This window comes from Dromiciops gliroides, chromosome 2 (assembly GCF_019393635.1).
Source record: "Dromiciops gliroides isolate mDroGli1 chromosome 2, mDroGli1.pri, whole genome shotgun sequence".
In the NCBI taxonomy this organism is placed as follows: Eukaryota; Metazoa; Chordata; class Mammalia; order Microbiotheria; family Microbiotheriidae; genus Dromiciops; species Dromiciops gliroides.
The window spans coordinates 563,081,211-563,097,453 of NC_057862.1; the positions used below are offsets into that span (position 1 = coordinate 563,081,211).

General features: G+C 37.7%; 1 protein-coding gene across 2 annotated transcripts in view; it reads left to right on the forward strand.

Moving 5' to 3' along the window:
• The window catches only part of KIF16B (kinesin family member 16B), a 358,373-nt gene that overhangs the window by 54,148 nt on the left and 287,982 nt on the right, over nucleotides 1-16,243 (forward strand). For both annotated transcript variants that reach the window (XM_043987183.1, XM_043987182.1), the window contains exons 5-9: nucleotides 2,183-2,280; nucleotides 4,952-5,061; nucleotides 10,039-10,181; nucleotides 14,861-15,029; nucleotides 15,191-15,322. In XM_043987183.1, coding sequence (XP_043843118.1) covers nucleotides 2,183-2,280; nucleotides 4,952-5,061; nucleotides 10,039-10,181; nucleotides 14,861-15,029; nucleotides 15,191-15,322 — 652 coding nt within the window. The remainder of the gene's footprint in view (nucleotides 1-2,182; nucleotides 2,281-4,951; nucleotides 5,062-10,038; nucleotides 10,182-14,860; nucleotides 15,030-15,190; nucleotides 15,323-16,243) is intronic.

The following is a 16,243-nucleotide window of genomic DNA, read 5'->3' on the forward strand; positions in this document are numbered from 1 at the left end:
GGAGAACTTGAGTTCAAATCTGGCCTCAGACACTTGACACTTACTAGCGGTGTGACCCTGGGCAAGCCACTTAACCCTCATTGCCCCGCCAAAAAAAAAAAAAAGAGTAATGCAAGGAATAAAAGAGAATAATAGACTGGGAAAGACAAGATCTTTTCAAGAAAAATAGAGATTTCAAGGGAATGTTTCGTGCAAAAATAGGCGTGATAAAAGACAAAAATGGTAGGGACATAACACAAACAGAAGAGATTAAGAGGTGGTGAGAATACACAATAGAACTATACAAAAGTTTAGTTACTGATCTAGAGTTAGACATTCTGGAATCAAGTCAAGTGGGCCTTAAGGAAGCATTGCTAACAATATGGATGGTGGAGATTATGGAATTTCAGCTGAGCTATAAGATGATGTTGTTAAAGTGCTGCACTCAATATGCCAGCAAATTTGGAAAATTCAACAGTGGCCATTGGATTGGAAAATATCAGTTTAAACCCTAATCCTGAATAAGGACAATGCCAAAGAATGTTCAAATTATTGAACAATTACACTCATTTAATTTGCCATCAAGGTTTTGCTTGAGATTCTGCAATCTAGGCTTCATTAATATGTGAACTGAGAATTACCAGAAGAGCTGGGTGCTTTTTGAAGAGGCAGAAGAACTAGAGATCAAATTCCCCAACATTTATTGGATTATGGAGAAAACAAGTACATGAACTTCTGCTTCTTTGATCACACTCAAGCCTTTGACTGTGGATCACAACAGAATGTGATGAGTCTTCAAAGAGATAGAAATACCAGATCATCTTACTTGTCTCCTTAGGAACCTGTATGCAGGTCAAGAAGAAACAACTGAACATGGAGCATCTGATTGGTTTAACATTAGAAAAGGAGCATGACAAGGCTGCATATTGTTACCTTCTTTACTTAACTCATATTCAGAATACATCATGCAAAATGCCAGGCTGGGTGAATCAAAAGTTGGAATTAAGGTTGCTGGGAGAAATGTCAACAATCTTAGGTATGCAGATGATACCTCTCTCATGGGAGAAAGTGAAGAGGAATTAAAAAGCCTCTTGATGAAGGTGAATGAGGAGAATGTAAAAGCTGGCTTGAAACTTAGCATAAAATAAAACAAAACAAAACAAAAAACTAAGATCTTGGCAACTGGTCCCATCACTTCCTGGCAAATAGAGGGAGAAGAAGTGGAAACATTGTTAGATTTTATATTCTTGGGCTCAAAGATTACTATAGACAGTGACTACAACCATGAAATTAAAAGCTGCTCCTTGGAAGGAAAACTATGGCAAATCTGGACAGCATGCTGAAAAGCAGAGACAACACCTTGCCAACAAAGGTCCATATGGTAAAGGCTATGGTTTTTCTAGCAGCATTGTGTGGCTGTGAGAGGTGGATTATAAGGAAAGCTGAGCACCACAGAAATGAAACTTTCGAATTGTGATGGTAGAGAAGAGTTTTGAGAATCCCTTGGACAGCAAGGAAATCAAACTGGTCAATACTTAAATTAATTCAGGCTGTTCACTGGAAGGTCAAATACTGAAGCTTAAATACTTTGGCCACATAATGAGAAGACAGGGCTCATTGAAAAAGACCCTGATATTGGGAAAGATTGAAGGCAAAAGGAGAAGGGCATGGTAGAGGATAAGATGGATAGTGTCACAGAAACAATATACATGAACTTGGACAGACTTTGAGAGGCAGTGGAGCATGGAAAGGCCTGGCATGCTATGGTCCATGTGGTTATGAAGAGTTGGATACGACTGAATGACTGAGCAGTGACCTTGCATTACACTTAATTTGTGTACCCATCTTATTTTCTGTATTGTTTTGTAAACTCCATGAGGGGTGAGATTATGTTGTTTTTCATTTTTATATGTACTAGGGCCAGTACTTTGTACATATCTGGTGCTTAATGCTATAATTGAATTATATATTCTTAGTCTAGTATTGAATCTATTAATGGGAAATAGAATTTGAGCCAGAAGGAACCTATGAGATCATCTAATAAAATTCATTTTATAAATGAGGAAACTGAGGCTCATAAAGATGAAATACATTTCCCAGAGTAAATTGACCAGACTGTGGGACCTCCAGTGTCCTTTTTTCTTCATATTCAGTTGTTTGTGTGGCAAGAAATTATTTTACCAGTTCTTGATTCTTATTACAGGGTGATTCTGGCTTAATACCTCGAATTTGTGAAGGTTTGTTCAGTCGTATAAATGAAACTAAGAAATGGGATGAAGCATCTTTTCGAACTGAAGTCAGGTGAGTTTTGTTTCTATTGGTTTTCTAGATTAAAGCGGTCCCTTTCTTAGGAGGCCCACTTGTATACTTCCCATATAACTAGACCTTCACCTTTTGTTAGCATTTGTCTTTGTCTCCTTCCCTTCTCATGAAACTGAAGGCTCATTTCAAGTTGGGATTGCAGTGATAGTCATAACAAACAGGATCAAGGAGGCTGAAGGTAGTAGTCAACATTCTCTCTCAAATAGCCCCTTTCTCCTCCCTTTCCCCTAACATTGGCCTCCTCAGCATTTGTCTAGCCCAGCCCTGCCCATCTCTAGAGAGACCCTGTCCTATTTTTCACTCTCAAGAACCCACATTTATTCCAGCTTCTTAGAAGAAGCACACAGGATAGCCTTAATTTATCTGAAATTTAGATATATTAACATATAGACACCTAGTAGTAACATGAATGAGTGACTTCATCTTTTCCTAAGGGTTTAAAAAAAAAGGTTAGAGGAAGAAATGGAGCCTTCGTATTTTGTTTCTGTTTATTTCTTGTGTCTGTCCCCACAAACCCTTGGAAAAATCACAAAAAGACATATATACAAGACTAGATTTTGTTCCCCAATGGGTCTGGGAAAAAGAGAACCTTTTTCTTTTGGATGACATTTATTTATGAATCACATACATACCCCAACATAAATCTTTGAGCTGCCTCCAAGAGGTCTATTCTTATACTAAATAACAAAAATGAGAAAAGAAAACCAGCTTAGCAAAGCTAATGAACATATCAAAAAAGTCTGACATTGTTTGTGGTGTTCCACAGCCATGGGTTCCTACTTCTGAAAAGGAGGTGGGAAAGTACCTTCTCAAATCTTTTCTTTGGGACCAAGCTTGGTCATTATAATTTTTACAGCATTTGGTTTTGTCAGTCAGCTGTCACTTTATTAAGTGCCTGCTATGGGCCAAGCACTTTTTTTGTTAAGCTCTGGGGATACAAAGAAAAACAAAAAACAATGCTTGCTCTCAAGGACCTCACAGTCTCAGGGGGAAGATAGCATGAAAGCAACTTTGTGCTAACAGCTATGCTATACAAGATAAATTGAAGGTAATCTTGGAGGGAAGGTATTAAGATTTAGGAGGGCAGGGAAAGATTTCTTATAGAGGTGGAATTTTAGCTGATACTTAAAGGAAGCCTGGAGCCTGTAATGAGGAGGGAGAGTATTCTAGGCCTGGGGGACAATAAGTGAAAACATTCCAAAGTCGGGGATGGGAGTGTTGTGTTGAGGAAGATCTAGGAGGCCAGTGTCACTGGAGAGGTAGGGAGAAGCCAGGTTAGGAAGGGCTTTTAAAGCCAAACAAAGGGTTTCATAGTTGATCATGGAGGTAATAAGGAACTACTGGAGTTTATTGAATGCGTGTGAGAGAGAGAGAGAGAGAGAGAGAGAGAGAGAGAGAGAGAAAAGGTTGTACTTGCATTTTAGACAGATTAGATTGTTCTTTCAATTCTATTTGCCATCTTTGGATCAAAGGTATGGCCATTTTAGCCATTTTCTCAGCATAATTAAAAATTAACTTTCTAAAATGGTAGTATCAATTCATAGATGTGACAACAATACATCAGTGTGCCAGTATTTCCACAGGTCCTATAACATTAGTTTTTTTCCATCTTTTGTTTTCTTTGCTAATCTGCTGAGAGAAACCTCAGGGTTGTTTTTATTTTAATTTCACTTGTTAGTAATTTGAAGAATTCTTTAATATGGTGGTTTAATCGTTTGCAATTCTTTCATCAACTGTTCATTTCCTTTGGCCACTTATCTACTGAGGAATGGGAGAAGGAATTCTTAAATAGGTGGCAGCAGTGAAAAGGGGAGGAGAAAGCCAGTTTCTAGGAGTTTTAGAAGAAAAAGGGAATGATAGGAAATCTGCTCATGGCTAAGATGTGTTCCCGGGGTTAGCGCTAGTGGGAATCCTTGGTAGTTGACAACTCTTTACCTTGAGAATCCATTGAGCCCCTAGAGTTCCTTATGCCCATCTCTTACTACCTTTCCTTACAAATACACTCCTCCCCCACTCAGTTGCCTTACAGTATTAACTTAGAGCTGGGCAAGTATCACTGGGGAAAGGGGATGTTTATAGAACTCATGTATTGTAGTTAATCTTCTTTAATATTTCCCTTTAGGTTGATTATAGACTGATGTTTGCCAGAGACACTGACTCCTGCTATGATATTATTTCTAGAGAACATGCCTTTCAGATTTTAAAACTATTGACTTAAAGCTTTTGGATTTGTGAGCAGGGGGAGTCTGCCTGAATTGGTTTTGTGCCATACTGTCACTGTAGCTCTAGCCTGATCTAAGGAATCCTGTAGCTCACATTCACAGTAGACTGTTCTGCTAATTTGTGATAGTTGAGGGAAACAAAACTGCTTGTTTCTTTAATGAGTTGCCTAGACAGCATCTATACCATCTAAATATAAACTAATTAGATGAGTATATTTGGTGTAGGAAAATTACCCCAGACAGGTGAATGTGAATGTGTTACACTGCCACTGTGGCTTTGATCCTCATGGGAATGTATGGCAGCTTTCTATTTTTGGTAGGAAAATTACAAATTCATTCTATGCTCGAATTATGTTCTCCAATTAGAGTTGAAATTTGTATGCATTAACAATATTGAAATGTAAATTAATTTAAATCCAATTTTTTAGCTACCTTGAAATCTATAATGAACGTGTGAGAGATCTACTTAGGCGGAAGTCATCAAAAACCTACAATTTGAGAGTTCGTGAGCATCCCAAAGAAGGACCTTATGTTGAGGGTAAGAGCATACATTTCATAGCGCTCTGCTTTTGGGTTTTAGTATGAGGTTGTAGAAGAGTGTTGCTTATAAAAGAAAAGTGATACGGCCCATGTGGACTTTTGAAATGCGTGAATTCTTATGTACTTATTTAAAATAAACCCTTCCCAACCAATCTATGAATCCCGAATCCCAGTAGTGCAGTGGAGTGCTCTGGCTTTGGAGTCAGACAGAGCACCTGGGTTCAGGCCCTGGCTCTGCTGCTTACTAGCTGTGTGACCAGAGTCAAAGTACAAAGCCTTTCTGGGTCTTGTTTTCTGCTCCTCTTGCGATCTCTGTTCCAACTCCATTGGCCAACTTGCTGTTTCCTATCCTGTGTTCCATCTCCTGCCTCCTATCCTCTGTGCCTGAAATGTTTTCCTTCCACTTTTTTTCCTTCCTCTTTTTGGGATCCCCAGCCCCCTTCAAGGCTCAGCTCCATGTTCTGTACTATGCTCTTTATGATCACCCCAACTTGTCAGTACTTTGTCTCTCCTCTCCTGATTACATGACATTTACTTAATTATGTACACATTGTTTCCTTCCAGTAGAATGTCTGCTTCTTGAGGGTAGGGCTGGCTTCATTTTTGTTTTGGTATCTTCAATCCATCCACATGGTAGCTGCTGGATAAATGCATATTGGATTGAATCTTGTGAAGTGATTCTTTGAAATGTTCAAGTAGCTAAACTAGTTTTTAAAGCCATTGTTTTATGTATTAAGTAAAACTCTCCTGGTTTGAAGATTAATTTTCAAATGTTTTCGTGGAGGGTATGTAATCCCTGCTTTGTGCTTACAGTTAAAGCTAATATTAATTATTCTTGAAGTAGAGTTGCCTGCTTTCTCTCTATATTTATTGCCCCAATGGAACATAATGATAATAAAGAGGTTCTTAGAATTCCTACCATGAAGACATTTGTAGTATTGACTGTGAGTGTTTTTCAAAAAGATATTTATGCTGCCCATTTAAAAAATTTAAGTGGAGAGATTAAGTATGTAAATAGGATCTCTATTACTCTACTTTTTCATTTTCCAAAATTGAACTTTTATTAAGTGAAGTATGCTCATATTAGTTTATATGTGAATGAGAAAGAGCAAAGACTTGTGGATTGCACATAAGCTCCTATCTCTATGTGGCAAACACTGTCTTTGTAGAAAGAATATGTATGTGCTGGAAACGGCAAGCTCTACTTAATACCATGAAAATGAAATAGATTATGTTGTATAGATGGGAAAAGACTGATTATTGTGGGAATAATCCCTGAACCATCTACCTATATATAGTCTATCAGTGAATCACAGCTAAGATCAGAATTAGTAAAAGCACAAAAAGAAAGAATAACAATAAGAAAAAAAGATGATGTAAGATTGAAACAACAAAACTTTAAAGTAATTAAACAAGTAATTGAAAATAAAAAATGGGCAGTAGACCATATAAACAATAGTAGAACATATAAACATTGATTATAATAATTTTGTCACCAAATTTGTTCATAGTTAATTGCCATAACAAGGAGACCAAGAGAGCACAAAAGACTTCTTGAGAGCAGGGATTATTTAATTCTTTGCATTTGTAGTCTGTGTGTCTACCACAATAAAATTTATTGATTGATTGATTGTCACTGATAATCTTGCTTACTTGCCAAATAGTGAACTAATTTGTTAAATTGTACAAAGAACAACATTTATGAACAGGGCTCCATAAAACAGAGAAACTGTAAAAGGCAAAACCAGTTTAAAAACATTTTGAACAGGACATCCAGATAAGCAAACTCTTTCCAAGGGTATTCAAAGTTGAAGATGAAAGCACTACAAACAGAGTGGAAAGAATGTGCAGAAATCATTATTACAACCTTTTTTATTCATCACTTATACTGGAACCCCACTATACTCTAACTTTGCAGTTCCAGACGTTAGTCAGTTAGTCACAAACATTCATTAAACACTTAATTGTACCAGGCAAGGTACCAGGTACCTAGGTACTGTGGATACAAAGAAAGGCAAAAATGGCCCCTGTCTTCAAGGATCTCACCTTCAAAAAGGGGAGAAAACATGCAAATAATTAAGTACGTTAAAAGGACATACAGAGTAGCTGGAAGGCACTAGTAGCAGGGTGGATCTAGAAAGGCCTCCTGTTAGAAAGTGGGATTCGAGTGGAATTTTGAAGGGAACCAGGGGAACTACTAGGTGGAGGTGAGGAGGTAGAGCATTTTAGGTACGGGAAATAGCCAGTGCAAAGTCATGGAGTTCTATGTGTGAGGGATGGCAAGTAGGCCAGGGTCACTTAATTCCAGTGTTTGGAGGGGAGGAAAGTATAAGAACACTGGAAATACAGGAAAGAACCAGGTTATGAAGAACTTGAAGTGACAAGAGACTTTATGTTTGATCCTGGAAATAACAGTGACCGGCCAGACTAGATTGAGCAGGGGGTGACATGGTCAGAATTGTACCTTAGAAAATCACTTTGACATCTGAAAGGAGGATGGATTACAGTGGGCAGAGACTTGAGGTAGGGAGACCAATTAGAAGGCTATTTCTGTAGTCTAGGTGAGAGGTGATTATGTGAGTGGACAGAAGGGAACAGATGAAAGATGTTTGAAGATAAAAAGGCCAAGATTTGGCTTTGGATTTAGATGTGTGGGTTAAGTGTGAGTGTCGAGTCCAGAGTGACACTGAGGTCATAAGCTTGGGCGATTGGGAGGATGATGGTGCCTTCAACTAGAAGAGGGAGAATTTTGGAGAGAATGATATATTTATAGATGAAGTAGAATTACATTAAAGAGAACAAAGACAAAAAAAGCAGTTGGTGTGGACCAAATAGATATAGAAGTGACTCATATAGAGGCAATACAACTGTGAGGGAGTTGATGGATTCACATAAATATGATATCTGAAGTAGGGGGAAAATCCAAAGGCATAGAAAACTTCATTTATTAATAATTAAAAAGGCTAGTGAGAAAATAATCAATAACTACTGACTTATGTGACTCCTTTTCCATCTAGATAATTTCTACTATTATAAGACTATATACTATCTTAATGAGAGTCATCTCCATATTAATCAAAAGCATCTTTAATGAGAAATGAGTAGGAAACTAGAAGGCTTTTGCAAGCAATATTTAACAATGGGACGTATTATCAATTTTTTTATAATTTACTAAGACATAGAATGTAAGATCTTATTGTTTATTTTAAAAAAGCATTTCATTTACTCAAAACAAAACAAAAACCACACCACCTTATAGGCTATTTTACATCAAAGTCTCTCATTTTTACATCAAAACCATTCAAGTTTTCTTAGAAAATATAATAACAGCTGTGTTGGTTGCTCTAATAAAAACAAATGTACCTCGAGCCAGGATGATGTATTCAACCAAGAAATCATGGAGTCTGGTTTGAAAAGCGGTTTCCTGTGGATGATGAGGTCCTACAGATACATCTGTTTTTGGATGACATTGTACTATTTACACCAAGCCCCAGAATGTTACAGTGCCTGTTGGTAGAATTCTGTAATCACTTAAAGGAGTTTGGCCAATCTATTCACACTGGAGAGTCTGAGAGGATGCAAAGTTTTTGTTGCCCAGATTTTGACACACATTTGAATGGATCCACTATGGAGCTTGTCTATTACTATGTATATCTGGAAAAGACAGTGCAGATGGACAGTGATTTGAGCCCAGACTTGAACAGGTAGAAGAGCATGGGCAAAGTTTCTTCTGGGAAATTGTGAAACTCCTCCAAACCCTAACCCCAGCCCAGTACGGGCCCAGCTTTTTGATACTCCTAACTTTAAACTAATGCTGCCGTAAGGAAGTGAGACATGGAATATAGCTGACTACAAAGGGCTAAGACAACAGCAACAGAGAGGCTTGTATGCTGAGTGTGAACAGATAGCAATGTGAAACCAGTGAGGAACTCTGAAGGAAAAAAAAGGCACAAAAGATGTCATCAAGGAATTATACTATAGGAAAAGAAGCTGGATTGGTCATATGTAAAGAGATTGAGGGCAGGTAGAAAGCCAGAGTGATCCTCTGGTATCATTGCAATATCAAGAGAAATCAAGGAAGGCCTCCAGAACATTAGGTTGACCCTTTGTGGTGAACTCATGGGAGGGCACAAAGAAGAGTCATAGTGGGCGGGCAGCTATAGTTGGGTCATGTAGGAGGAAACTCCAAAATCTATTTTATTCCAGATTATTTTGGAGTACTAAATATACTCTGATAGATTTATAATATTGTTTTTATGGATACTTCTTCAAGTGGTGCAGATTGCAAACTGTTCTCACATTCTCACCCTGTGAGCTCTTGTCCATATCTACCCAGTGTACTGGGGAGCTTTCTTCTAGGATCATTTGATTGTAGATTTTGCGTTAAAGGAGACCTTTAGTCCTTTTATAGATGAGGGAATTGAGGCTGAGAGAGTTGAAGTCAAAGGCTTGAGCTAGTTGACAGAGCTGCGACTGGGTAGTCCTTTTTTTTTTTTTTTTTTTGCGGGGCAGTGGGGGTTAAGTGACTTGCCCAGGGTCACACAGCTAGTAAGTGTCTGAGGCCGGATTTGAACTCAGGTACTCCTAAATCCAGGGCCAGTGCTTTATCCACTGCGCCACCTAGCTGCCCCCGGGTAGTCCTTTGAATCCTGATCTAGTATACTTCCAACCATACCATGTTACTGTTAATTCCTTGATTATTTCTCATTCTCCATAAAGTGTTAACATATGGACGTATTTTTTGGTAAGCTGCATTTGTCCTTTTCCTTTATAATTTTCTAGTTTCAGAATAACACGTAAAGCATGACTATAAATACTTAACAAGATTATGCCCTTGCATTTAAAAAAGCAAATAGTACTCTTGTTGAACTGCTTATTGCCACAATTGTATGATATTTAATAGATGTAAACTTGTATTTAATTTAATGGAAATTGCAAGGATTTCTTTTTTTTTCTATTGGTTTTTGTACTTCAGATTTGTCGAAACATTTAGTACAGAATTACAGTGATGTAGAAGAACTTATGGATGCAGGGAATATAAATCGAACCACTGCCGCAACGGGAATGAATGATGTTAGCAGCAGGTCTCATGCCATTTTTACCATCAACTTCACTCAGGTAAAGAGAACTGAGGGCCCTTCAATCAGCAAATGTACTTCCCGAATACCTAATGTCTAGTTCTTGATGAGCAACATATGAGAACTAATTATTATTGTTATCCAGACCAAGAGCCAGGAAAAGGTGGCTCGATGTTGTTTAAAAAAAAATTTTTTTTTTTTATTAAGAATGAAGTGTGTGATAGTTGCAGTTTCTCTAGAGTTACAGTTAGAGTAGTTTGAAGTGTCTTGAGACATACCCTTAAGAAGTACTTAGCAGTTCTATACTAGACTTAAAAACTTGTTCATATGCTTAATTAATCAAAAGTTTTCATTCTTGTAAACTCTGTGGGAGATAATAGATTGTGAGTCAAGTCAGCTGGAAGCCAAGGTGAATAACTATGTCAAGGTCCATTATCACCCCATGGATTTCCCCCAACAAACTTGATTATGATTGTTAGAATGATATGAAAGGAGAAATGAACATTTATAAGTACTAATGTAGAAATTCATTGTAATCAAAAGTCAAGTGTTGAATATATATGGAAGTTATTACAGTTAAAATTCAGTTTAATACTTAGACCAAGAGAGCAGATTCATACTTGAAGGAGCTACTGGTTTTTTTTAGGAGTAGATAATTCTTCCATTCATATAGATCAAATCTCGACTCTGACATAGGAGATGGTCTTTATGAGATAATATACTAAATATATTCATCAACTGGTAGTGATCAGCCTGGGCTGGTCGTTTGCTGATAGGTATGCAGTTTTTCAGCAGGGCCAGCCTCAAACCTCTTTCTGGGTAGACATGGGGAAGATCTGCCAATTTATACTCCATTGGCATAGCTTTTTAAGAACAAAGGCTTAGGCGGAGCCAAGATGGCGGAGAGGAAGCAGCAAGCTGCCTGAGCTCTCCTTCTGTTCCCTCAAAACGAACATTAAATCAAGCCTCTGGACGGATTCTGAAACTACAGAACCTGCAAAGAGACAGAGAGACACAGTCCTCCAACCAGAGATAATTTAGAAGACTTCAGGAAAAGGTAGGTCTGACTCGGGCAAAAGGGAGGCCCAGCGCAGGGCAGCAACCCAGCGCCGAGGGGGTCGGGGCAAATCAGCAGGAGCTGCGGGTCACAGCCGAACAACTGAGGCTCCCGGAACCTGGTTCAAAAATCTGGTGGCCAAGAAGGACAGTGGAAAAACTTACCTGCACCGGCCGAGAGGGCCACGAACGGCGGGATCAGACACCGGGGTCTGGCGCCTGGCTGGCCGAGCACAATCAGACAGGAAGTGCAAGACAGGGGATCTCCACACACCATAAAGGCCTCAGAGTAAAAGCCCGGTCACACAGCACCTATACACCTGCACAAGAAGCCCAAAACAGGGACCCTGGTGCCCCCAGAGCAGACCTCAACTTAAAGAATAAATAAATAAGCTGCAATAATGAGTAAGAAGCAAAAAAGAGCCCTCTCCATTGAGAGCTTCTGTATCAATAGGGAAGAAGCCAACACAAACTCAGATGAGGACAATAGCCTCAAATTGTCTACATCTGAAGCCTCACAAGGGAAGGTGAATTGGTCGCAAGAACAAAAAGCCTTCCTGGAAGAGCTCAAAAAGGATTTTAAAAATCAATTGCAAGAGGTAGAAGAAAAAATGGGGAGAGAAATGAAAGCAACACAAAAAAACTATGAAAAAAGAATCAGCAGCTTAGAAAAGGAAGCTGAAGAAAACAAAGCCTTAAAAAATTCACTTGGCCAAATGGAAAAAAAGCTGCATAATCTCACTGAAGAAAACAATACCTTAAAAAGAACAAAGGCTTATCTCCATACTCTGAGGCATACAGTGTAGACTTTAGTGGAAGATGGAGGAGACATTTTTCAAAAGTCTAGGGTATTCAGAGAGAAAAATTGGGAACTAACATTTAAGTCTTGAGAGAGGTATCATGGTATAATAGAAAGACTTTTGGACTTGGAGTCATCAGAGGACTGCATTCAAATCTCATTTTGACATTTATTAGCTGATACACTCAGTTCTTTCATCTGGAAATATTGATAACATTTAAAATTTAAAAAATTATTAATGCCTATAGTACCTTATAGGGATGTTGTGAGGATCAAATGAGTTAAAACATGTAAAGTACATATAGAAAATCTTAAGAGCCTTTAACTGGAAATAATCAATGGAGGAGTCTGATCTTATGCCCATAGTAAAAACACTATATTTTAAACATCCGAATACTCTTTATGTTTTAATTCTAGTTTTGGGGAAAAAAATCCATAGCCACATGTGGTAATGCATGCTTGTAGTTCTTGCTTATGGGAAGGCTGGGGCTGGTGGATCACTTGAGTTCAGGAATTTGAGCTAAAGCTGATAAGTTGTCTACACTAAGTCTGGCACCAATTTGTTGATCCTGTGGGAGCAGAGGACCACCAGGTAGCCTAATGAGGGTTGATCTAGCCAAACTAGGAAAAAATGGAGCGGATCAAAGTTTTTCTGCTGATTAGCAGCGGGGTCTGGCTTTGAGTAACTGCTATACTTTCAGCCTGTTCAAGGTAGGAATATCCAGTCTCAAAAAATTTTCCCTGAATACTTCACAAGTCAAAGAAAATGAAAATTCTCTCATGTACAGTTAAATTCAGTATTATTTTTATCAGTTGAGGTCTTAGGTCCTCATTATTTGGTTTGATATACTGTGTGACATGTTTGCAACTATCTACTCAGGGCCTGATTGTGGCACCTTGATTTTAAATAGTTTTTATGATAACTATTTATTATGACTATTTCTTTCCACTTTATTGGTTTTATTTTTCTTATTGAGTAAAGAGAACAATACTCATCCATCCTTCTAAGTATTTTTCCTTTTTAAAACATGACAGAGAGAATGTTTGTTTAAGTACAAGTTGGAATAGATGGCTTTTGAGGTCAGTTTCAACTTTGAGATTATCTAGTATTGTAGATAGTTTCTTTCTTTCTTTTTTTTTTTTTTGTAAGTGAGGCAATTGGGGTTAAGTGACTTGCCCAGGATCATACAGCTAGTAAGTGTTAAGTGTCTGAGGCTGGATTTGAACTTAGGTACTCCTGACTCCAGGGCCAGTGCTCTATCCACTGCGCCACCTAGCTGCCCTCCCTAGATAGCTTCTTAATGCACTGTTTTAGGGATTAGGAGAAATTATTTTTTACCAGGGTTCTTAGAAACAATTAATTTCAGAGCTAGAAATACCAATAACCTTTTTTTTGTTTGTTTGTTTAGACTTAAAAGTCAGGTAAAAACTTATACAGAAAGGAAAACTTTGGTAGGTCTCTGAAGTAAATAAAATGTTTTCTAGAAACCCTGTTAGATTGAAGCTAGATAAAGTAATTTCCTCCAGACTGGTGTACATCTTCACCTAGATGTCCTTCTGGTTCTCATGGGAGGCTTCATGGTGTGGTGGAATGACCTCTGTTTCTGTGGTCAGAGAACCTAGGTTCAAATCCTGCTTCTTATACTTAACTTGCCTCAGGCAAGGCATGTCACTCTCTTGAGTCTCATATTTTCTTTTATGAAAAGGAATGGTTCAGTTTAGGAGGCAGTCTCCCAGAGGCTCTGAGCTCAAGATCTGTGATTCTTATTGAGCAGGTGTATTAAATGGACAGCCTCAACATGCATGCTTAATCCATGTGTAAGAAGCAAATTAGCTTTTAGAAATATTCCAGGTTGTCAGATTGTAAAACATTCGTAGTTGGGATTATAAAGAGAAGCTATTGTTGGACAACTATTGTTGTTATTTTGTTGACGTGTCTTATCTCCCCTAGCTCATTGGAAGTTCCTTGAAGTTCAGGATAGTTTCTCATTCATCTCTGAACCCTCTATATAAGCCTCTGAGCCCTTCACCAAGTTCTCAATAAATACTTTCCAATTGAATGAGTGAAACTTTGTCTCCTTGGCTAGCATTTTAAGGACATGGACTTATGATTTTTAAAGTAGTCAGTATAAAAGATGCTTCTCTGACCGCAGAGTCATAGCTCTTTTCAGATAATGTTTTGTCTCTTATGAGATGGCAGCAGGACATCTATCTGGAGATGCACACCATTCAGGGAGAAAGTCATTCATATGGCTTTAATTTTGTAAGGTTTCTAGGTACCATTATGTTTATTTTGGAGATCAACCAAAGTTTTCTCTCTTATCTTAGTTTTAACTTCCCTTTTAAGTCTAAGCAGACAAAAATAATTGGCGTTTCTAATTCTGAATTTAATTTCCAAGGCCCTTGGTAAAAAAAAAATATATATATATATATATATATATATATATTCCCCTTAATTTTTAAATCATGTGTGGAGAAACTAATCACAGTATTGGATAATCTCAGAGTTGGAACTGACCTCAAAGGCCATCTGTTCCAACCTATACCTGAACAAAAAACCTTTGTAAATTTTTAATAGCAAAAAGTACTTAGTTGGATGAATGGTTACTTTTGTCTTTCCCCCAGTAAAGGAAATAAAACCACACCAATTAAGTTGGTATTTTGGTTGTATTAAATGTAATTTTCAGTTTCATAGTCAACATAAAGGGTAATAAAACAAACAAAAAAACCCAAACAACAAACAAATCCCCAAACCATACCCTGAGAAACCACAGGGAGAAGTGTGAAATAATTAAAATTTGTTTCATAAACAACATCAGAGATCCATGTACCTTTTCATTTTTTGTTTGCGTATTTTACTCCAGGCAAAATTTGATTCAGAAATGCCATGTGAAACTGTGAGCAAGATCCACTTGGTTGATCTGGCGGGGAGTGAGAGAGCAGATGCCACTGGAGCTACTGGGGTTAGATTGAAGGAAGGAGGGAACATTAACAAATCCCTCGTTACTCTGGGAAATGTCATTTCTGCCTTAGGTGAGTCGCTCTTAGTTGCTTTTAGGTTCCTTCTCTTCCTACGTTGTTACCATCAAGCAATTAAACATAATATTTTTATTATAGAGTAAGAACATACAGCTTTTTTGAATCAGAAAAGATAAAAAGAAAAAGCCTTCACAAGCCTGTTTTTTCCCTTACAGCTGATTTATCTCAGGATGCCACAAACCCTCTTGTAAAGAAGAAACAAGTATTCGTGCCTTACAGGGACTCTGTTTTGACTTGGCTGCTAAAAGATAGCCTTGGAGGAAACTCTAAAACTATTATGATTGCCAGTAAGTTTTAATTCTTTTTCCAGCATATGTTGTACCTTGTGTGAAACAGTTATATATATTTAGGCTTAATTTCATGGTTAGGAATTCACACTATTTACACCTTTTTCAATTAATAGCTTTTCTTTCTGTCTTAAAGAATATCAGTTAATGTGGCCTGTATCCTATGTGTATTAACAACCACAACATCGTTAAATCACTGAGCCTGTGCCTATTACTGGTGTATAAAAACCAAAGTAATGGTGTAAATGGTAAATACCTAAGTTTTATTTTTGCTTAAAAGAGCAGTGGGGAACTTTTTTTTTCTTATTGGGGGTTACTAACCCACATACATAATAAGAATAAATATGCATTTGTATAATGTTTTATAATCTACCAGGAAAAAATGAAGGGCTATAGGAATAAAAATAAAATAAATGGATTTTCTTTTCTAGATTAAAATACAGTCACTATTAAAATTAAAAACAAACATAAAGCTTTAATAAATAAAGCTTGATTCAGTTAAGATGACTTTCAGTTTCTCCACTCTTCAGTATTTATCCAGGATACCACTTCTGATTTGGTTACACTTCTCTTCCTTCATGATCTCCAACTCCCTGGTGAACTAAGTAGTTCAGCTCTACATTATTTTTTACTCTCTCTCTTTTTTTCTTTTTTTCCCAAACTTTATTCCATATGAAACAAATCTCTACCATTTTCATTGGTTAAGTTGACTATAGCCATGTTCAGCTACACCTCTGAATTGGAATTCTGTTGTTGACCTCTCACAGGCCTCCACTTTCTTTCCACCTTCCAGGGGAGCAGCTCTTCCCCTCTGTGCTTATCTGTCAGCTTTGCTGCAAGTAAGCTAGATGGGCTATTCAGTCTGCAGACTGTTGGGCATTGGCCTAGCTGCCTGAGGACAACTTCTACAAAATGTGGCAA